This window comes from Teleopsis dalmanni, chromosome 2 (genome assembly GCF_002237135.1).
Source record: "Teleopsis dalmanni isolate 2A chromosome 2, ASM223713v2, whole genome shotgun sequence".
Lineage (NCBI taxonomy): Eukaryota > Metazoa > Arthropoda > Insecta > Diptera > Diopsidae > Teleopsis > Teleopsis dalmanni.
Window position 1 is genome coordinate 195633011 of NC_051847.1, and position 24221 is coordinate 195657231.

General features: G+C 30.9%; 1 protein-coding gene across 1 annotated transcript; it reads left to right on the forward strand.

Moving 5' to 3' along the window:
* The first annotated feature begins 208 nt into the window (after positions 1 to 208).
* Positions 209 to 24221, forward strand: LOC119676502. The gene is made up of 3 exons (XM_038087740.1): positions 209 to 350; positions 19375 to 19528; positions 23894 to 24221. Exons 1-3 carry the CDS (start codon positions 209 to 211, stop codon positions 24219 to 24221), a joined length of 624 nt encoding a protein of 207 aa, XP_037943668.1.

A 24221-nucleotide genomic window follows, 5' to 3' on the forward strand; every position in this document is an offset into this window, starting at 1 on the left:
CATTGCCTCCTGTCACCAAAAAACAAGGTTTATGAAAAGTTGATCCCAGTCATTTCTTTTGAAAAATATGAGAAACAGCAAAATTTATTGTATGGGATTACTTTAGTAATGAATTAATAATGAATACTACTTAAGTTACTTAGTTGTCAGCAATAGAAACTAAAAGTCAAAGGCATGATAACCACACACCCTAAAGATCACCTTAAAGATGTCGCAGTCAGCTTTTATTATTCTGCAAAAAGCAATCATTGGTGTATCACCAATGATACACTCTGAACTGTTAATGTCCAAAATTGACAAACACAAGTATTCAAAGAATCTGGCTTTAAGAGTTATGAAGAGTTATCCAAGTTTGTAGTTACTTATATACTAATTTCATAAAATCCTTAAGTTTACAAAACTAGTATAATTCATACTTCCTTTACTGCAATCAAGAACTATTTTCCTTACCGTTGGCTTAGGTAAGTTATCTACAGATTTCTTTTCCTTCTGCATCTCGGAAAGTTCATTATGAATATATAAATTTTTGTAACAAGATTTTTATAATATATACTCTGAGCTATAAATATCCGATTTACCAAATTGTCAAACATTAGTGTTGGAAGAGTTCAGTTAAATTATTTGATATCTAAGGATGCAGTTACTTGTAAACTAATATGATAAAATCCTATATAAAAGTAACTTATTTGATACTTAATTTCCTAGAGTCAGACATTATTTTGCTTAATGTTGATTTAAGTAAATAGTCTTCAGATTTCTTTTCCTCACACATCTAGATATATTCATTATAAATATATAAACTTAAGATATATTTCTTTTAAGACTCCTGCACTCAATAAAAAACGTAGTACTTATTTAGAAGTTTACCTACTCGATTATCTAAAAGTTTGTCTACCTAATTATCTAGTTCACTAGATAATTCTAGAGCCTTAACTAGCTTATTATTTACATTATATAGAAGCTTGTCTAGAAGTTGAAAGCTTCTAAATTTAATTAAAAGTTATAAGCATCTAATTGGCTTATTTAGTTAGACTGAATATATTGCACGATAGACGATAAGATACATAGGATGCAATTTCGTGCAACTAGGATCATAGTATTACTAGTTTCATAGTGTACTAATATATTATATCTGCCTTATTGTATATCAATAACGGTATTAGATTTTTTAAAAAACATTTTATTATTTATATTCCTTCCTTATTTTTTTTTTATTTTAAATTAAAAAAATTTTGTGTATCAAGGAACTCTTCAATTGCACTATTCATAAGTTAGTTTCGGCCAAGACAAGTAATTTTGTGTCAATCAAACATTTTCAGTAGTGCTTATGTCAACTCCTATCTCTATTGCGATTAGTATTGTAAGGCAAAAGAAGTCTATAATATAATTTATAAATTTAAATTTTTTATAACAATTTAGTTGATTTTTGCTGAGGATGGATTCATTCAAGTATACATATACGTGAATTTATGATATTAAATTATGTATCATAATTTTATACATTATTTTTTTATCTTTAATATAATTTAAATATATTTTTATATATTTATCTTGAATATCCTTGCTAAGTCCATTGCTTACATTATATTTGAATATATAGAACATCAATTAAATATGCATATGACTTCTTCCTCTTAAATCTCTCCGTGACTCTTTGCCAATCAATAACTAAATAGTAGATAATTGCTTTGTGACAGAACTGTCTGTATGTAGGGTATTAAAAACACGATAAAATCGAAACAATTGTTCTTATTATCATATTTAGTCGAATAATATAATATAAAATTATATATAAGCTATTATATGTAGTTTTAAAAACATTATATAATTTATTTTTTAAATTTATTTATTTATTTTTACAAATTGTTAAAGTCTAGTACATATGTGTATATTGTGCGTATAAGCCTAAAGTTAACAATACAATGGTTTCTTTGTTTTAACAAATGATTTGTTTTTTCCTGTAACACTACACCTTATATCCATAGCAATAATTGCAAGACATCTTCCCTGTGTTTTAAAAGAACTGCTTCAAAAAACCAGAATTTTTTTTTAGTTTTTATTATATCATAAACCGATTAAAAAAGTACACACATTTTACATCTATGCAATATAAAAAATGCCCATGTACTGCAATATGAGTGTTCACCCCGGAAACAGCATAAATATGCAAAACCCCAACAAAACAAAAAAACGAGAAACCATTTTAAAATCTATTATTCCAGGACATATTTCAACAACATATGTACATTATCACACAACAAATACTAGACATAAATGATTTACCATGAAACAAAACATTTTACACCTCATTCGAAGCAACAGTGCAAGGACAATGTGTAATGCCTCAACTCGAAATCAATGACTATTTACAACCTTGTAGATGGCGCTTAATCACTTTTATGGAACCTTTCTGGTCAAAAAAATACACACACACAAACACACACACACACCCTGCATTGTTGTGCAAGTATTGGTTAGAACAAAGTACACAAACTTTTCCTCTTCATAAATTTGCCATAAAACCATTTTTCCCCAATACCCGTACGCAACGGACATACACGTACAAAAACAACAACTACAACAACAACAACAGTGGTAACCTGAGCACTTCTATCGTATTTTTTCAATCGAAAACGAAAACCAAAATCTAAAATGGTACAATAAATAAAATTATCCTTAAAGTCCTGTAGCCACACAAAGCAAACATTGGATAACTGCATGTGTGTCTGAATAAACTTCAGCTGCTGTACGTTGTGAGCAGCAGTATTGTTGTTGTTATTGTTGTTGCAGATGTTGCTATTGCTGCTGCTGTTGCTGCTGCTGTTGCTGCTGCTGTGTAATCAAATGAAAAGGAATGAAAGTGAATAAAAGCTTGGTTTCAGTGCGCCCATCTATTTGTAAGTGACCTAATGTCTCTATGACCAAAACAAATAAGCAAATAAAAAATTCCAATACATAAGCAATAATAAGGGACATTCAGGATATTCAGGATATTGTGCTTTCACACAAGCTTGGACTTTTGTACACAGCTGGTGTGAAATGCTTTTACTTTGTTGACAACTGCTGGTGTCATAAATATGTCGTCTGTTGTCGGTCCATGTACTCGTTCGTAAGGGTAACACATTATTTGTTTTCTAATATGAATATTATATGAGTTTATTAGGACATCTCAGTTGTTTTAAGACATTTTAGAAGTAGGGTTGTGAAATCCTTTAATCATTTGGTAACATTACAACCAAATCTCTGTTGAGTCCATAACTTAAGCGAATTGAAGCATTTGCTTTCTAGAGATTATAAACAATCAATAAAATGTCTCTTTAAAAAATCACACTTTCTATATAGTTTTGAACACTTCGAAATTTTACATGCTAGTAAAATATTATTAAGTGAATGCGTAGGATCACCATTATAACTCACCATAGGGTTACCATTATACGTATCATATAAAAAATCAAAGAGAAGATTATTGTGCGCTACGTTTTTATTAAATCGTCCGTATTCAAAAACCATAGTTCTAAAAGAGACGAGAGTAGAAACCTATTAGCGATACCTATACCTATAGAAACCTATTCATGTCGGTTAGCAAAAACTTCGTATGTATTATGTATAAGGTATGTATTAAATCAAATTAGAACAGAGACTTATCATAACATAAGCCATTGTTTACCAAATGTCGTCAAAACTACGAGCATATAGAACTCTTAAAGCTTAATTAAAATCTTAAGACGAAAATACCAGCAGAAAAATAGGTATGGTCATCTAACTTCATAATGGACATAGCCATATCCACAATTAGTATGGGATTTCAGGATAAATCACTATCGTAATGGTTATTGATTTAGTATCATTGGTTTCAAAACATTTTAGGTTTCAGTGTCCTAAAATATATAACAAGTAAACAGCAGTATAGATGTATACTTTCATATTTCTATATTGTAGTTGCAATAACTTCTATTTCTATTAATCCTAATTCTATCACGTTAACTAAATGGTACATCAGTGAAGAATTCCACTTACAAACATTAATAATTACCAACTGATCGTCTTAGGTTAGGTTAGATTATAACTACGAACCTAAAACTGACGAAAACTGACAGACTTACCAACACCGCATTATCGAAACTCAGATTGGTTACAGGCTCCTCGGGAAGGTATGCAGATCTGATCTCAATTAGTGCTTGGTCTGATGAAGTGATAAACAATAATCTAGTCAAGGTGTAAAGAGGGGTTATGAAGAAACTTCAACTAACTTCAACTTTATAATAATAACAACATAAACACTTCAAAACAAAAACGCTTAACCTTTCCAACTCTGGGAAAATTTTACAAAAATGAAGTGCACACAAATTTTCAAATTACATAACACTGGTATTGTATCTAAACTGTTAAGTGGAAAAAAAAAATGAAAAATATAAAAACCTGCATTAAAACTAATAAACAAAATAGTAAATTTAACCTTTCCAGTGCACTTACAACGCACAGCTGCCAAACTATCAAACTTAAAACTTTTCTATGAGAGTCAAATAAAAATCGACCAACTTTCTTACTCCTCTTGACTATTGTTACCTCATAGATACCAAAAAAAAATGGACCAAAAAATAATCAATAAGGAATGGTAGAACAAAAATTACTAAAAAAAATGCAATGAGTATAATTCAAGCGCATATAATGAGAGCATAACGAGATTTGCCACAAATCGGGCTATCAAAGCTGGAAAGCTGCTATTGGCTTTTGGCCAGAATAGGGCGAAATTCGTTTATTCTGCGCTCAAAGCAAACATTAATTTCAATTTTCGATTGCAGCTTAAATCAATTTAAACAAAATGAAAAGACGAATAACGTGGAAACAAGGATGAAATAGAAAAACGAAACATTGAAATGCTGGTAATAGCGAAACAGGAGCAAAATCAACTTTATCAACAGGACGAAATTAAACAAGCAACATAAACACAACTTTTGCTTCAAGACGTTTTTTCAAATTAAAACGAAAATGTTAAACCACAAGAAAATAGAAAAAAATATTAAGAAAATATTTAACTTACATTAAAGTAGAATTTACAAAAAAGAAAAAATAAAACTACACAATATATGTGCAAAAAAAAAAATCGAATGCAATTTTTACAATTTTTACTTCAATATTGAAAAGCTGCTGAGATACTTCGATCTAACGTCCTTCATAGTACAAGAAACACAGACATATGCACATACTGTTTCGGTACACTTATATTGATAGATAAATTGAAACATACACAACACTCACTCACACACGCATGCATACACACACACACAGATACTGTAGGAAAAACTGAATTTTCCTGGCGGCCATTATTTTTGTGCCCTTCTGATGCAACAGCCAATATGAAAAAAAACGGCGTCTTCAAAGGAAAACACTATAAAGAACTGTTGAGTTGTTGTTGTAATGTTGTTAACGAAATAAACTTTTTCCTACACACACACTCTACATATGTACAAGTATATGTAAGTAGCTAAAAGTATATATTATCTTTGTATCTTCACTTTTTGTACAACTCAAATATTAGCTTTGAAGTTGAAGAACTTTTTGTGGCACTTTCTCTTTAAGTTTTGTCCAACTAATTGAGGGACGTAAGCTCTCTGGATAAAGTATATACTTTAATAGCTTAAATGGATTAATTATTCGGAAATTTTTTTAAAAAATTTATAAAATTAATAAAATTTATGATAGACTGAAAGAAGCTTTACTATCATATTAACTATAATTTCTTATCATATTAAAACTATGTACTTTGATACTGTTTAAACATACTTTATAACAGTGTTGCCCATATTGCATGGATCCATTTCTTTAACAACAAAAAATACAAAAAGGAAACATTTTTTGCTGTTCAAGTTAAAGTTCTTGAGACTAAAGCCATTCACACCATCCTTGTCAAAGTTACAGTGTATCTAGATGAATTCATCAAATGTGGTCAACCTTTATATACACTAGTATATAAAACGTATTTTGCATCACAACTTTTTTTATATCCTTTACACATATTATATACGTATATATATTTTACTATACGAAACCTAATTTTTAACTAAAATCTCAATATCTTGTCAACAACCATAAATTTCAGATTGTCTAGAAGTTTTCATTCATCTTATTTAAAATTGATGCACCAACTACATATAATCGTTAAGCGATCAATTATGAGCACCCTATATACAAGAACTCACGAACTACCATGCAATGCGATGCGAATGTTTCAAAAAAATTAGCAATATATGGGGAGGATCAAGTTAGATTGGTTCGGCGGCTTTGTGACTACAGCACACTTGAGCTCAAATAATGGTTCATTATGATGCCACGGATTAGTTATAATTATACGTGGACGACAAGAAACTCCAAATGGACCATAATGGTCTGTGTGTGAACAATGTTGAAAGACATCATTCTCCCATTCGAATGAACGTGAACCAACCTGATAAGTCTTTAAAGTTAGCAAAGTCATTAACTAATTTTGCTTTACCAGATCGGTAAGAAAAGGGGTTCAGAAAATTTTGAATCATTTAATAGTTATTGATGACTCAGTGGTTGGTTGGTTGGTTGGTTGGACTGGCGGCCTTGTATCCCAAAAAGCCCACTTAAGCACAAATAATGGCCCATTGTGGTACCACAGGAGTTACGTTGATTTGTATAAAGATTGTAATCAGTATACATTCAACGTCGAAAGAAAGATAACGATTCCCCTATTAGGTAAAGGAAAACCAACCTGACAGTTCTATGAATTTGGTTAGGTCCCTAACATTACAGGATGACAACTCAGTCAGGTCAGTTAGAAAAGTAGATCCAAGGGTTTTAAATCTTCTTCTGGCTAGGGAAGGGCAGTGACACATGAAATGGAGTACAGTCTCCTCCTCATCCTCAGAGCAACAACCTCGACAAAAGTCATTAAAGGGGAGACCCAGTCTCATAGCGTGCCTTTCTATTACGCAGTGTCCCGTCAGCACAGATACCGTAGTGCTTAGCAGGTTCCGTCTAAGTTGAAGTAGCTGACTAGTTCTTTTCTTGTCTAAGTTCGGCCAAGTCAACCTAGAAATCTGACATTCGTCAGCCCAGTATTGCCTGGCTATGCTCAGATATTTTTGTATGATTCTACCTTAAACGAAGGCATCCACAGATTCAGTCTTAAGCACTGCAGCACAATGCTGTAGACACGCTAATATTCAGTGCCAAGAAAAATCCCAGTCTCAAAAATTTCACTTGGTACTTATATTCCACAACTCGAACCTTAGCTTTGGACTGTAAAGATGATACATCACCTTTGGTAAATGACTAACTTTTAGATTGGATTTTTCTAGATTCTAAATTTTTGTGAAATGCAAACCGCTGTACCTGTTCAAGTTTCCATCAAGAAATAGCAGGAATGTTTGATGGGATGTTATGGTCAAGTACAAATAGGACTGAATTATTCTCATTCTCACTCACAAGACTACACAATAGTATGCTTGATAAGCATTATGATAAAATTTTTTAAGTTCTCAACATTCCACGCATCGAAAGCCACAGTGTGAGACTTGCACCTACTAAAACAACCTCTTAGGAATGAATCGAGAAGATTTCCACAGCATTGCGAAAACTTCATTCCAGTAATCAGGGGAGAAAGATGTGAACATATAGGCTTAAAACCTATATCATCGATCATGACTTGTAGAAGAATAATATAACACAATCTACCAAATATTGGGTACTCATACTGCTCATTACATCCTATTCTCAGAGCATGCCTAACATATGATAACAAAATAGCTTGATCTAGACGCTGAAGAACTTTATTTTTAAATACAAAATCTTTAATCCTGGTGATGTCAAAGTAAAATTTAAATATCCAAAGAAAAAATAAGAAAAATTACAAGAGCGAAGAGTAAAGAGGGAAGGGCTCTTAATAAAGCTGCACTATTGAACTATTGATGAGTAAAGCAGATTGTAAATTGCATACAATTTTTGTATGCTTAAGCTGATTGTGTTTGAATAGCCAAAAATAAAAAATTTCTACGGATTTATGTTTAAACTGTGCATGAATTTTATACAAAAGTGAACACTTCTGTTTGATTTTATACTGCAACGAGCAAAAAATTTAAAAAAAAAAAAATAAAATAGACAAAAAACTGAAGCAAATTATGCAGCGAGGACGATGATATCCTGCTGTGTTGCATGAACAAAATAAAATAAAAAAAACAAAAACAATTTCAACATTACGAGTATTTTATTTAATTAAACTTTTTTCGTTAAGTATTACAAATTTTTGTTTTCGACTTTTGTCGTTATTTCGTTTATATGTTATATACTATATATAGTATAAATTTTACCACTGTTTACTTATATATGCAGTGAAATGCACCTTTAAAAAGTTTCTTTAGAGAATTACTGTCAAAATTTTTAGCAGCACAACTAAAACAATACCACAAACACAACAACAACTACAACTGCAACAACAATAAAAAACAACAATAACAATAAGTACAACAAATGTTGCATACACGTTGCGCATAATGCCATAAAAAACTAACAACAACGGCATTGTAACAATTTTCACTACTTTTTAATTAAAACTACACAACAGGCAACAACAGTAGTAGCAACTTCAGCGGCAGTGGCAGCAACAATGCTTAAGAGCACAACAGGGCGTATTCAAATTTCGCGCCATACAAGCGCGCGTTATTAAAGGAAATAAAAAATTCAAGTTCTTCTGGTGAATATTTTTTAAAAATGATTAAAAAACTTTCACACCCCCACACCTGCATAAATATGGCCAACACCAACAACAACACCAACAACAACATCAACAACAACACCAACAACAACACCAACAGCAACATCAACACCAACAGCAACATCAACACAAACAAAATAAGAAAGACGTATGTATACCTCCAAAACACAATGGGCACATAAAGCAATCACTATATTTTGGTGCAGATTCCACACGAGATGCTGCTTCACGTTTGCAATGACTTAGACTACCTATTTCTACTACCTTTTTTATGTGTGAAGTGATTCGCAGCTTCATATTTGGAAAATACTGCAAAAGGAATATAAAACAAAGACAATCATAAAGAAGGGCAGCAATTTAAATTGTCGACTACCTTAAACAGTAGGTGGATTGTTAGAAATTCTCAGTAAAAATTTTGGTCTAACACCCTACTACACTACTAGAAACAGCTATAGAATATGGAGCAAAAAGTGATTTGAATGATAAAATAAAACTCCTATTGAGTTATTATTATAAATGTGATAATTACTTAGAGATAGATCAACTTCATGTAGAGTAATATGAAAAAAAAGCTAACTGAAACACAGAGAGACTAACTAACCTACATCTGTATTGTTCAAATACAAACATACACCTATTAACGTGTCTTAGAATAATTGATTTGAATCAATCAGAAGCATAGTTCATTGTCTTATGGTACTTATTTGGGAACATACGCTGCTTGAAATATTTCATTATGGTTATCATCTCATTGTAATTAGTGTCTATTTAGGCACGTGCGCCACAATAAATGTGTTGTTATGGTTATTATTCCATTGTAATTAGTGTTAATTTAGGCATTTATGTAGCAACAAATGTATCATTATAGTTATCACCTTATTGTAATTAGTGTCTATTTAGGCACATACGCCACCATAATGGTCGTATTATAATTTTCATTCACAATGTAATACCATGACCAAAAGAATAAACTAAATAAATCAGTATCTTGCAACTACTCAAATTTTATACTATTATTTTATTTTATTAGACCGGTACATCTCCCTACATCAAATCATCTTAAGCAAATAGCTTTTTGAATACTTAAAACACAGCATTAATAATTAATCCGACATATAGACCCGATTTAACAGCTTATGGACAAAATTCACATCAAAAACAATGTTACACAATAAAGATTGAATTTGTAGATCATAAAGAAGAATTAGAAGGGTTCAAATATAAATAAAAAGACAACAACAAAAATTGTAGTTAATTTATTTAAGTTTGACTGAACATACAACGCTGTTTTAAGTATTGCCAAGTACTCACCGACACAGTAATAAATTAACTAAATTTTTTTGTTGTTGTCTTTTCATATCTATTCGAACCCTTCTAACTTTTAAATAGTTTCTCTTCGTTATAGGACATATTAGCTTCAGCTAAAAAAAATTTACATATAAAGATGAATTTTTCACAAAACAGTAGAAACATTTTCAATGACAAATCACTGTAGTTTTAAAACTAACCCTACAATGTGCATTTAAATTGTAATAAACCAACATAATAGTTTTGATTGAAATTTCATCAGAATAGTTGATTCTTTCAAAAATAGTTTTGTACAAATATAGATATACTACTCGGTACTAAATAATACTGCAATTAAAGTTACTTCGGTATACTTAAATGAAGATTTCAAAACAATGGCATAACAATCAATATCAGTATAAATTAAAGTTTTAATTTTAATTTGAATTGCGTTGTTTGTTAGTTTCCGTGTAATATCTCTACTCTATATCTGCTCTTGTTAAACACTTGAGACGAACGCCCCAACTTCAAAAAACGCTTTAAAATAAATTTTCGATATATTTACAATACACACTCACCTACATTTACCGATTGTGTACCACTTCTGGCTACCACACTTTACCATGACTAACTTTTTACAATTATTCAGGTTGCTTTGTTGCTGTTACGACTTTTGTTGTAAAACTTTTGGTAAGTACAGATAAGTACATCAATTTCCAACTCACCGATTTCAACTTTTACAACATGTATGTTGTAGGACCCTGCCTTATCTCGTTCCCACTACTTGTGTACTTAGCACGAGTATTGACTGTTTTTTGGCAACTTCAATGCAGCCAACAATAAAGTTGACGCTTTTGTGTTGGCTGATATGTAAAAAGGTCGTTAAAGGACATTACAGTTTTCACATTCATTTTATTGGTAGTATTTCGTAAAAGTTTATAGCAAGACAATGAATGAATCTGCTAACAATTTAGAAGCAATTTCAATGAAATCAATTGCACTTGAATATTTAAATTAAAGACAAAAGCAGTAAAGAACTCTGGAACTTTTATAATTGAATCGGGCAAAGGTTGTGTAAAGTTGAAAATTAAAAGCAGAACTTCAGTTTACTTATGTAGTTAATAGTTCGAGAATGCAAGTCAATTATTTATATATTTGAGTTTTATTTAAAAGCGGTATTAATTTAAAAAACAATACACAATAGAAATAAATTGTAAATTCCATAAAATGCAACTTCGAGCACTTCACCCACCTTATTACTCTAGCAAAACTCTGTTTCTTTCATATTATGATAATTTATTCAATTATCATTCATTCAAGTGTATATATAAAATAAATGTAGTATATATATCTTTGCTATATATTTTATACAGCAAATAAAAATAGCTGTAAATTATTATGCTTTCACCTCAGTAATATGCTATTACTATACTATGAATTTGACAATAGATTAAAACAATCATTAAGATTAAAGTATTAAGCTAGTTGTTAAATTCAAGATTTGCCAAATATAAATTAAATTTTCTTTTAGTAGTGCCCAATATAAGATCCTGTTTCAATAGTAATTTTATTTTAAGGCAACCTGGAAAGTATATATTCCATAATGTCATTACCCTTGTTTCTTGAAAAATTTTATTATTACTTATCTATGTAGTCTATTTCCAGAGTAATATAATCATTCCAATACCTTTTTCAAATTTCAATACCTTACTTGTAAAACGATTTATTCTTTACACTTAAAATATACCTCAGTTTGGACATAACTTTTTCATCAGACCTCAATTTCTTTCCATGTAGCATTATTTTCAGACCTACGCACACATATAAAACGCTGGGAGTGATTTTGCTTCCTCCACGAATATATTACGCCCGTGTCCCAAACACGAATTGTTTTAGTGAAACAGGACTTCCTTCTTCTATATATTGGGTCTTCGTTTTCTTATATCCCTCCTAAAATGCATCAGTTGGGCTATATAGCTATTGTTAGTCTGGCCTTTTTTGCGGATATCATTGAGCTAAATTCCAAGTGCATCTCAAAATACGATTACCATAGCCTTATCAGCTGTCTATTACAGGACTTCCTTCAGTGAAACAGAACTTTCTTCTTCTTCATATTGGCTCGCCGTTTTCTCATATCCCTTTCTCTTAATGCATCAGTTGGGCTATATAGCTATTGTTATTCTGGCCTTTTTTGCGGATATCGTTGAGCTAAATTCCAAGTGCATATCAAAATACGGATACCATAACCTTACCAGCTGTCTATTACGGTTTCTTACCGCTTTAAGCGAGTTTTACCAGCTACTTCGCTAAGTACTGATTCGACTCTAGAATGAAGTGGTGGATTCAACTTTTTCTATTGTTACATATCGGCCGAAAAAATCCTTTGGATCTAACTTCAATAGCTTCAAACAGCTGTAAGTGTCACTTGCACGTTGTTGTTTTTGGTCTAACCTAGGACCCATTTCGAAAGGAACTACCACATACACAAATTTTCAGTAAAAAAAAAACCGATACGTCACTAAAGCAGCTGTAACTAAATTAGTAATCGTTCAAATGTCACGACATTGACATTTTGCCAGATATCAATTGAAAGATGTTACTTTTTAAAATGTATATAGAACTTTCATTAGTAGGGTTAATGATGGATATGCAATTCTAGGAGCTTATCTGCCAACATATTAAATTTATTACTTAAATTGCACATTTTCTATTATTTTTTCTTTTTGTGGCAATCAATTGCATTTGTAAAGAATGCATTAAATCAAATTAATTCTAATTATCAAATTATTATTAAATCAATTTATTTCAATCGAAGTATGAGCGAAATTTTTCAGCTCAGTTGAAAAAATGAGAAGTTGGAAGGTTAAATAACCTCCCATCTTACAATAAATATTTAAAAAAAAATTTCATATCCCAGCTTTTTGAAATAACTGTTCTATGCTTAATTAAACCACAAATTTTGTTTAAGAAAATTTTATTTAAAATTTGTAAAATAAACATTTTATGCATAAAATATTTTAAAATTTTAAAGAATTTTCACTACTTTTAATTACCAAACCAATTTTACTCCATGTCTTTACAACTTTTCCAGCCCTATCTCAAAAATTTCCCCTAAAACTATCAAAATTTGATCATTATTACTTTATATTGCTTATATTACTCTTTGTAAAAAATGTTGAAACTTTAAAGAATTTGCAATTTCAGTCCTTATACTGTCAACTAAGTGGAAATGTCATTCTGACTGAAATTCTTTTTAAAAGTTTTGCATTAATTGTTGGCATATGAAAAGAAAAATAATGAAACATGCAACTAACCCTAAAAATCATAGAGTTTTTTAAAGTAACTCGAAACCAAAAGTTGTGTTCAGACAGTAACCAAAGCCAGTAACCAAACTTAACCTTCATTTTCATAATTTGGAATGACAGAGAAAAATGAAACCAAAACCTCAAAAAAAGAGGAAGGAAAAAATTAATAACATTTTTTTTGCGAAACTCTTAACAAACCATCAAAATAGTGAAGAATTTTACAAGTTATAAGACAAAATCTACCGAAAAACAAAACTGTCAGAATGATGTTGAAAAAAAAAAAAATTTGTTGAAAAAAAAAAAAATTGTTGAAAAAAAAATGAAACTGAATCCTGGAACAGTTGTACGCTCCTGCAGGCGTAAACCTAAAACATTTTTGCCATTAAAGTTTTGTTTAAGTTTTCACAAAGTTGAAGTTTCGTATGATATATTAACCATGCCATACAACAGAACACAATAAGCAACACTACAAAAAAAACAATAACAATAACAAGAAGACGATACGAAGAAGAAGAAGAAAAAGCCCCTAAAAGCAGCAACAAAATGGCGAGAAAAATAAAATAATAATAAACAGAGCTGCCACATAAGGCAGCCACAAGTGATGAATTCCTTAAGGAGATGCAAGCCAAGTGTAAATGTAAGTGTATGTGTTTCAACACAGCGGTTCTTGTGGTTAATGGATGTGAGTCGTATATATGTATGCGTATGCAATTTTAAGCGTCAGCATAATGGCAGAGACGATGAAATAGTGCAAAAGTTGAAAAGTAAATATAAGCCACAAAAAAGAAAAACAAAAAACAAACAAAAAAAAGAACCAAACAAGATGAACAACAAAAAAAATAAATTATAATAATGAAAAGAAAATGAACACCTTATTGAAGACATATCACATATATACGCGTAACTACCATATATTTTGCTTTAATGCTTTCAGTAGCAACATCATCAGCTCTTCATCAACATCATCAGTGAGAGTAGTACTGAAGACAATAACAACAACAATAACAACAACAATAATAACGACAATAGCACAAATAAGTACACGCTCCTTTAGATGCATGTGTACACGTAAAACAGACATTGTGTGCTGTAATGACACAATAGCTATACAATATACACTGTGTGCCGTGGCATATGTTCAAAAATGAGTCAGTGTCATTGTGGAGCATTCGAAAGTGTGCTACACAAAATTAATGCAACCGACAAATGAAAACACACATCAGCGGTAGTTCCAAATATCGCTAATTAAAAAAAACATGACAAAAACAAAAACAAAATTAGAGAAAGCAATAAAGAATATGACAATATTTTGGTGAAAAATCGTGAAAATATTTTTTTATAATAGATTTTCATGAAGAATAATTATAATCAGAGTACAATATTTAGAATTATTTAATGGGTTTAGACTTCATGAAAATAAATAGAATTGTTTAAATCAAACAAAACGAAATGTTGCAAAGCTAAAAGATAAACGACAGGTAATTTTACATATTAGTATAAGTATTATTATTGTTATTAAGAGTGTCGATGTAAAACCGGCCCAACAGCCGGTACTGCGGCCAAAAGAATCCTATTGTACCAATTTCACTATTGATTACACGAAGCTCTTTAAAGCTTTGTGAACAAAATCTAGAACTGAATCTAGAGAAACAGGTTTCTTCTATGCGTTATTAAAGCTGGACAGTCACAAAGAATGTGCATGGTCGTTTCCTCATCTTCGAGGCATAATCTGCATTCCGAGTTAGCAGATAATTGTAGTTTATGAAGGTGATATTTCAGAAAATAATGACCTGTGATGAAACCCGTTATCAACCTTAAAGTACATTTAGAAAATTTAAGAGTGTCTTTGTAGGAGCACGGTGTTATCAGTGCTTTGCTCTGTCTGAGTCCTGGAAAGTTTTCTCAGTACTCCAGCCGCATATGATTTTCACTTTCCCTGATAATCTGTTTTATACTGGCCCAGTTTATTCCACAAAAGGGTTAAGGGCTTATAAAATCAGTTTTTGATGCAGTTCTGGCTAGCTCATCAGCTTTTTCTTTTCCCAAAACTCTCCTATGGCCCGGAATCCAGTAGAGGCTTACCTTATTCCGAGCTGCAAGTGATTGCAGGAGCTGTCACCATACCCAACATAATTTCTTGATTTCATTTCGGTCACACTGATCACCTTTATCATCTTAGACACCTTAGTTTCTGTAGTCACCTAAGTCACCATAATAATCATAACCATAACCTGCGAGCTCTTATACGGTAGCACGATGAGCCAATAATCCTAAGTGAATCTTTAGGATCGACGGTATAACTAAATCTATGAGTTCTTAAACAGTAACACAATGGGTCAATATTCCTAAATAAATCCTTCAGATTACTGGTAACCAAACCTAATCTACTAATTGATATTTCATTTGAACTAAAATGCACTAAACAAAAACGGAATCAACCTCAACCAAATAAACAGTAAATGACAACAAAATTACAAATGTAACTGTAGAAATAGTAAAGAAAAAAAGGGACTTCCATCTATGAAAAACGAGATGAAGTAAATGTAAAACACGCTAATATTTATGTTATTACTTGAACTTTTTGTTGAAATGTTATTTCTGTACTGTCACTAATTCATCATTCTTTCAACACATTAAATCTTCTCGCATACCACACATTCACACACACACACACACACATTTCATCTTGGCCAAAAATATTCTAACCTCAACCTCAACGTCACAGCACTCAACACTCAGAACGCAGGACGCAGGACTCAGGACTCAGCACACATGCCAGGATGTTCACGCTGCCAGCAGTTAACTGACATATTTGTTGTTGGTCTTACGCTTTGTCAATCCAATTCCAAGCATTTTAGTCGAACTTAAATAAGTAATATTAACTGTTCCACAATAAGTCAGCAAATTTTTGTAGCCTTAACAACAGCTGCTGCTTATACAAAAAGGACGCATACCAACCAGGATTTTTTTATTTTGGTTGGTATTTTTGACCAACAGCAACAAAAAAAAACAGTAACAACAACAAATGTGCTGCTTATGTTCATTAAGAAAAATTGTTGGTTTGGCTTTCTGACTAATTCCACTTAAGGTTGCCACAGCTCGTCAGTGCACCACTCCATACTTATCCGTATATCAATAACAAAGCAAGTAAGCAACAGAGAACTTTACATTAACCAATATTATTATCCTGATGTAAGTCCTTTTAATTTCCTAATGTTTACACAATTACCAAAATGTCTGCGTGCATGCTTATTTATGTGGAAATATGTGGAAAGTATACTGAAGTATTTATTCATAGTCGCCTCCCATTGGATTGATGATGAGTACGTTAATTGCTATGTATAATCCTTATTACTTTTGTATTAAAGCACTACTTAGAGAACTTTTTTTCAATTATTACTTTCTTTATTCAGGATACTTTCCCTGATTTGAAGACATTCTCCTTTCATTTGTGTTTATGTGTTTTAGGAAGTTTTAAGTAGTTTAATATAAGCTTAGGTGGTTTATGTTCTGAAAACATACTTCATTCATATCGGAGGGTTTAATATTGATCGAAATATAGCCTAAAAATAAATTTCGGTTTTTTTTAATAATTAATTAATATTGCATTTAATGAACACAAATACATAACGAAATGAAACTCGTGTTTCATTAAGGATAAACATACTTTCAATTATAAAAATAAAGTATAAGAGAATATAAAAGCTTTAATAAGTGCTTATTAATTAATTTAAAGGTTCTTGTTGTTTATTTTAAGATCTATATATTATTTTGACATTTTTTTTAATTATATTTTTTGTCTTATTATTATTAATAAATACATTTAGTTATAGAAGAACTGAATTATGGTATTTAATAGATTTTATATTCATGAAAGCCCTTTTTATAAATTTTTTATACATATTATCTCACAATTAGAACATATGCTTTTAAAATGCCCCATTATAATACATCAAACCGATATTTTCATTCTTAAGTTTTCATACATATATCTTTTTCCAAAACCCTAAAAATAGAAATCACTGAGGAACTGGTTTTCTACGGGCTGGTTTTTTAGAATGCCCTAAAACATTGGCCACCACATTGTAATATACCAACCGATATTTTCATTCTTAAGTTTTATATTTTTTTTGCACAACCCTAAAAATAGAAATCACTGGGGAACTATTCAAGAGAGATAATTTATGCTCAAAATGACCCTGACAGAACAGAACACACTTTATTCGAACGAAGAATATTTTCATCTATTTAAAATTTCTCAATATAAAACAATGGTGACAACTTCCAGCCAAATATTTTCCTCTAAACAAAAACAAAGTGGAACAATTGAAGAAATAAAACCAAACTTTTATTGAGCTTCCTCGCAGACTCAACATTCTAATTCTACAGTCAGACTCAGCTGAAATCGTGATTTACTCATCAGGTCAGGATGATCCACCATATTGCTTGCCAATAGCTCTCTGATCTAATCTTCTTAAAAGAAATGTAGTTATATTGTCAAACTCTCTGGCTTGGCGATTATCTGGAGTGTAAATCATAGAAACAAGTTGAGAAGATCCCAACTATCAGACTGTCAAAGACTTTCAACTGAAACCGTATTCCATTTACCAGTTGATGAAACATAAGAACATTAGTGTTTGAATTTTCAAATATACCAAAGCTAATAAAGAAAGCTTAGTATATTTCAATTAGAGGTAATGGTGGGGTAAAAAGTATTAGGACTTTTCAAATATGTACGGCATGGAGACGGTTGCTATATCCTTGATTAAACAATGATAGAGTAGGGGTAAGGTGGTCCATTTCTTTAAATTAGAGAATGAAATATCGGCAAGGTTAATAGGCAAAACTTAGAAAAGCTCATTGGAAATTTGTTCAGTGTTTGGCATGTCAGTTAAGAGATTATGATACCTTCTTCGATATAAATATCTACACTCAAAAGACACCAGTTGTTAAAGCAGTCTTTCTAACTAAGCAGTAGAATACATAATTGATTAAAGTAGTGGTGGCCATTGTACTTGCAATTACATACGAAGAACTTTTCTCTCAAATAAAAAGCATTAAATTTGAGCCTGAAGAACCTATCTAATTAAACTTTTTCTAATTAAATATTTAAAAATATTTAAAAATAAATAGTGACAAGAGATCATATACATTTTTTATATGGCTATCCTCTACGTTCCATTGTAATCATTATTTCGTAATTTATTACGTTTTAAGTCTTACAAATTAAGTTTCAGATTTTTATGTAAATAGCCGTTAATAGTACTATTAGTCAATGTGACTTAACACTGATTGATTGATTTCTTAAATCGAACTCTCAATAGCAACTTTTATTGACTTATCTTATCTCCACGTAATCTTCCCTGTCAATATATATGTTTAAATATATATCTTCACTCAAAATCATAAAATTTTTAACCATGTCTATCCTAACGCAATATTCTTATAATAAATAAGGACCTTTTAAGCAGAAGCGCAACAAGTTAATGCTCACATGTTGAAAAAGTCTGCATATTAAAAACATTTTATGAACTTCCACATAATGAACTCATACATAAAATAAATTTATTATATGAATTACTATAATTAGTTACTGTGACGCAGCTCAACTATGTAAACACAACTCTCGGCCCAAGTGAAAGGTTAATAGGCGGCTCAGTTGTGTTTGCCGTTTCGATGCGGTTTCCGTTCGTTCGTTCGTTCGTTCGTGCGTTGGTTCTGACGCTGATGCTGATGTTGATTCTGCATATTGCTAATTATTTTACTGTTGACACATAAACAGCAACATAAATGTTGGTTATAAATGTTGATAATAAATGTTGGTAATAAATGATGGCAATAAATGCTTTTCTACGACTTTCATTAGTACTGAAATTAAGCAAGAATTTATGTTATTTAGGCTCACATTTTTCGTATACACTTAAGTTGCTGAGAAGAAAGAACTCTTTTTTGGGGAGGAACTTTGACTTTATTTCGATTGACTTGAAATAATGAAATCATATTTATATTCATATATTTACCCATTTTGTTTTTTTTTCTTTTCAGATGTTCATTTTAATTATGCTTTGCATCTGTCAAATTTAACTGTGCCGCGTATCATTGATGCTTCGCAGAGGGCAAAACTTTTCTGCAGCTATGAGATGGGCAACTGCACATTGAACTCAGTCAAATGGTATAAAGATGGACAAGAATTCTTTAGGTAAGATTTGATTTATAATGTGGTGACGCCAGTAGGCTAGGAGTTTATTGAAATTGAAATGCAAAATTCAATTTCAAATATTTTCAGTTTTTTTAATTTTGTTGAGAAAAATGTTTCTAATTTCGTTGTGAAAGAAATTTGAATGCAGTTTGCTGACCGTTGTAAAATATTCGTGTTTTTGTTGATTAACAAAGTTTGAAGTCCTTTATTAAAATATCATAAGTTACAACTTTTATTATCAATTTGTTTGATGTAATATATACAAGTTATTATAGATGATTTACATAAAAACCTCATTCTGGAGCATTTTCAGAAATGGAAAATAAAAATCAATAATGAAAAAACTAAGGCTCTGTTTATAACGCGTAAGTGGAGACAGAATCCGTCGAGAGTGAGAGTGGGTGATACGGTGATAAACTTGAAGGATCAGGTTGTACAAACGATTCACATGCCTTAAACATGTTCAACTGAAAACAATTAGTTGTGCCAAAATTCTTGATTACCTCCAACCGCTATTTAGAAATGAAAATCTCAATGCTAAAAACAGGAAACTAATATATAACCAAATAATTCCTGCATCACTTCTATATGGTTGTGTAGCGTTTAGCAAAGCTTCAAACACTACTATTCACCAGTTAGAAATTGCACAAAGCCAGACTCTGAGAAGACTTTTCAAAGTTCCATGGTACATTAGGATGAATGACATCCTCATGGACATCAAGATTGATACCTTAAAAAATACATAAAGGAGAGAGCCCTAAAATTATTTGCGAAATCTGACAGACTTACCAACACTGCGTTATCAAATCTCAGAATAGTTACAGGCTCCTCGGGGAGATATGCAGATTTGATGTCAATAATTGCTTAGTCTGATGAAATGATAAATAATAATGCAATCAAGGCGTAAAGAGGGGTTATGAAGATACCTGGAGTTAATAAAGGGTGAAAGTACTCAAGTGCACTGGCTTAAATAGCTCCAATATAGACCATGCCTCAAAACGGTTTTTCGCAGCAAACCATTCATCGAGCCAATTTCTAGTCAATGCGCTAGTCAAAAGAGTATAAGTGTTTAAGTGCACTAGCTCAAAACAGCTTCAACATTATACAAACAGAATAGTATTAAAATCTAATAATTAAAACTAAAATTATAATTAATTAATTCAATTATTCTACAGCTGGTTTATAATTTCGTTCTAATATAAAAACAGCAAGTGAATTTTTTAATAAAACTTTCATAACAAATTAACAAAACTCCAGGAAAATGTGCGAACATAAAAGTCAAGTACGACTTTGGATCAGTTGGTTAAGGGCGCTGACTCTTAGCTTCAAATTTGGCAGGTTACGAAATCAATTCCTGATACTTGCAGTCTTCAAAATATAAAAAAAAATTATTTACAAATACTTAAATACAAGAATTATTTCCAAGACCACTGATGTTGAATATTTGGCAATACTCGACACAGCTGTATAGGCAGTCAAAAATTCAATTAATTTAAATAATATAAAAAAAAATAATTTTTGTTGTTGTCGTTTACTACTGTTCAAAAAACCTTTTTATTTGTTACATATATTTTTGTTTTAATGTTGAGGTATCGATAATGCCTAAATAGTTTATTTGCTAAAGGCATAATTACATATTTTATTCTAATTCACATTTTAATTATTTAACTATTGAAAGCTACAGTCCCTTCAGTAACATATTTTCTCCTAATTCCCTATTTATATAATTCAATGATGGTATTCTTTGCAGCAATCGCAGTTTTTTATCTCTTAAAATTTTATTTCATTTTTAATGTAAATTTTCTCGTGATGATACAAAACAAAATAAAAATAAAAAAATAAATAAACAGTAGAAAAAAATTATGCAACCAAATCTAAAGCACCACAACTGAATCCCTTAAAATGCAGACAATCTCTCTACTATCCTGCAATTGAAAACCTCAAAAATAGTGCAAAATCTATCGAAATGCTTGTATATTGCAAAAACTACAAAAACTAAGTAATACTAAAAACAAAAAAAAAAAATTTAATCAAAGATTACGTCATTTTTGGCATGCGAAAAAAAGGCAAAACACTGCTCCAGCCGGCAAAATCAGTGAAAATCCTGCTTTCATCACTCGCCGCCGCCGTTGCCGCTGCCGTTGCCGCGTCAGGCAAATAACGTAAATGCAGAAAAAAATAAATAATGCAAGAAAAATAACCATAAAAAGTTGGAATGCCGAAAACTCAAAAAACCCGAAAATTCAACAAAATTAAGCCCAAAAACTCGACTGAATTCACTTTATAAGCCGCAAACTGAAAGGCATTTTTTGCCGACTGCTTTATTAGGCTGCGTTGGCATTTTGGCTTTTTGCGCTTTCGTTAATACGTGCGAATTGGATTTTCTGCTACTTGCCAACCAGCGAAACTACGAGTTTAGCGCATTTTTAATTTGCAGTTTTTATGAATTTAAATTTGTTGCATTTTTGTGTGAAGTTTTTTCAATTTGTGCCCATAGAATTTATTATTTTAATTGTGCAAATTTAATGTCAACATTTTTTTTCAATTTTCTTAACTTCAATCTAATTTTCCGCAATAATTTGATGTCAATATTAAACAATTTAAAAATTAAAAGTAATTGTGTTTATTCATTTACAATAACTTACAGTTTAATAAATATAGTATTATATAAAAATTTATCTTCAGCAATTTTTAATGAATTTATTTAACAAATTGTAAAACAAAACATTTTAAATCAATATAATTGGACTACGTGTTAAATTGGTAACTCCTGGCGTATGAGTGACTTTTTGTGTGAGAAATGTTTGCAGTAAAGCCTCAGCGTATTCGAGTAAAAATAAAATTCTTGAAAATTTAAAAAGCTTGAAAAACATTTCATATTTTAGTTAGCATTTTTAGAATTTTTATAAATAGAAAGTTAAAAACTTAAAAAGCTAAAATAATATTTAATGTTTAGTACAAATTTTTGGAATTCCTATTAATAAAAAATTTGAACGTATCATATACCTGAGGTACACGAGGTACCAAAATAAGCATCCTATCAGACAGCCAAGCTGCTCTAAAATCTTTAGCAACATACTCATACCAATTAAAGTTGGTCTGGGAATGCTTTCAACTTCTCAACACCTTAGCATCGAGGAACTATGTTACTCTTATGTGGGTACCGCGACACGAAAGGCATGAGGGCAATGAAATAGCAGACTCTCTAGCAAAGAAGGGTGCATGTACTCCTTTCATTGATCCGGAGCCTTTCTGCGGGGTAACAAATAGCTTCACAAATAGCTTATTATGTGAACGAGAGAAACAACATCTACTTGAACACTGGGGAGCCCAAATAGGCATGCAACAGCCAAAAAGATTCATTGATCCTGAACACATTAAAGTTGATGCTATCATCAACCTTAGCAGAAATGATATCAAAATCTACACTGAACTTCTTACAGGACACTGTAGACTTAATTACCATTTGAAGATTATAGGTGTGATAGAAAGTGACTCCTGTCGACTCTGTCATGAGGAGAAGGAAACATCAGAACATATTCTATGCTGGGCAGTTCAGCAGTGACAAGACGTAGACTCGATTACCTTGGAAACGGGATATTAGTCCCAAGTCAAATAGGTAAAATTAAGACCACAGCAATTACAAGATTTATAAATAGTCTAAAATTGTCCTAGTTGGGCCTTGAGGCGCACAATAGAACTTTTAGGTCAGGATGCTTTAATAGCCTTACAAAAAAAAAAAAACTGAAATAAAGAACTGAAGTATTCCTTTCAAACCTATTTTTGAAATTGTTAAAATTATTACTGAGATAACAACATATATACGAATATCAGCACTCAATTTTATCATTTGATGTATTGACATTTATTTTATTTTATTTTATTTATAAATTAAAATGTTATTTATGTATGCCAAAGAGCAAACGTATTTGTGGATAAAATTTGAATTAATTTTGAATTAAGGTACATACATTTTCAATTTAAAATTTTAAATAATATATAATATATATACATATTTTGTTTAACTACTCTTTTAATTAACCCCTTGATACCCACTCCATAAATGCATATTAATATAAATCTATATATATATAAATCTATATAAATATATAAATATAAATCTATATATATATATATATATATATATTTATTTATTTGTAGATTTCAAAAATTTTATTTTAAAGTAAAATATATTTTCACTTAATTTTTGTGAAAATAAAATAAATTTCAACTTTTGATTTTATTTATTTTTAGCAATTTATAGATATATTTTTTCATCTTACAGATTATTCTTTACTTATTTATTTTCTTTTTTTTTTATTTTTTTGAAATGAAATTTAAAAAGAATTCATTTATGCTTTGCAGATATTCGCCACTAACCCCGCCGACAACAAATTGGTTTCCTGTCAAAGGTGTCACCATTGCAGATGGTTCGTCACATTGCAATCAATTCCTGTGCAATGTTGAACTCGAGAAATTGAATGTACACTCCTCAGGCTCATATCGTTGCGAAGTATCCGGCGATGCGCCCGAATTTAAATTGATTGATAAAACAGCAAATATAACAGTTGGCAGTAAGTTTCTGACATATGCAAGTAAATTTATATTTATGGACCTGCATACACGTATATACAAGCATACATACACTGTGAGTGAAAGTATGAGTATCTGGGTTTGTGTTCCGTTGTTGTGA

What these genes read in the sequence shown, in the direction of transcription:
- LOC119676502 (XM_038087740.1), top strand. Translation starts at nt 209, where the DNA reads ATGTCGCAGTCAGCTTTTATTATTCTGCAAAAAGCAATCATTGGTGTA. An exon ending in AGTTATGAAGAGTTATCCAA is followed by an intron (nt 351 to 19,374) that starts GTTTGTAGTTAC and finishes TTTTCTTTTCAG; the next exon opens with ATGTTCATTTTAATTATGCT. An exon ending in GATGGACAAGAATTCTTTAG is followed by an intron (nt 19,529 to 23,893) that starts GTAAGATTTGAT and finishes TATGCTTTGCAG; the next exon opens with ATATTCGCCACTAACCCCGC.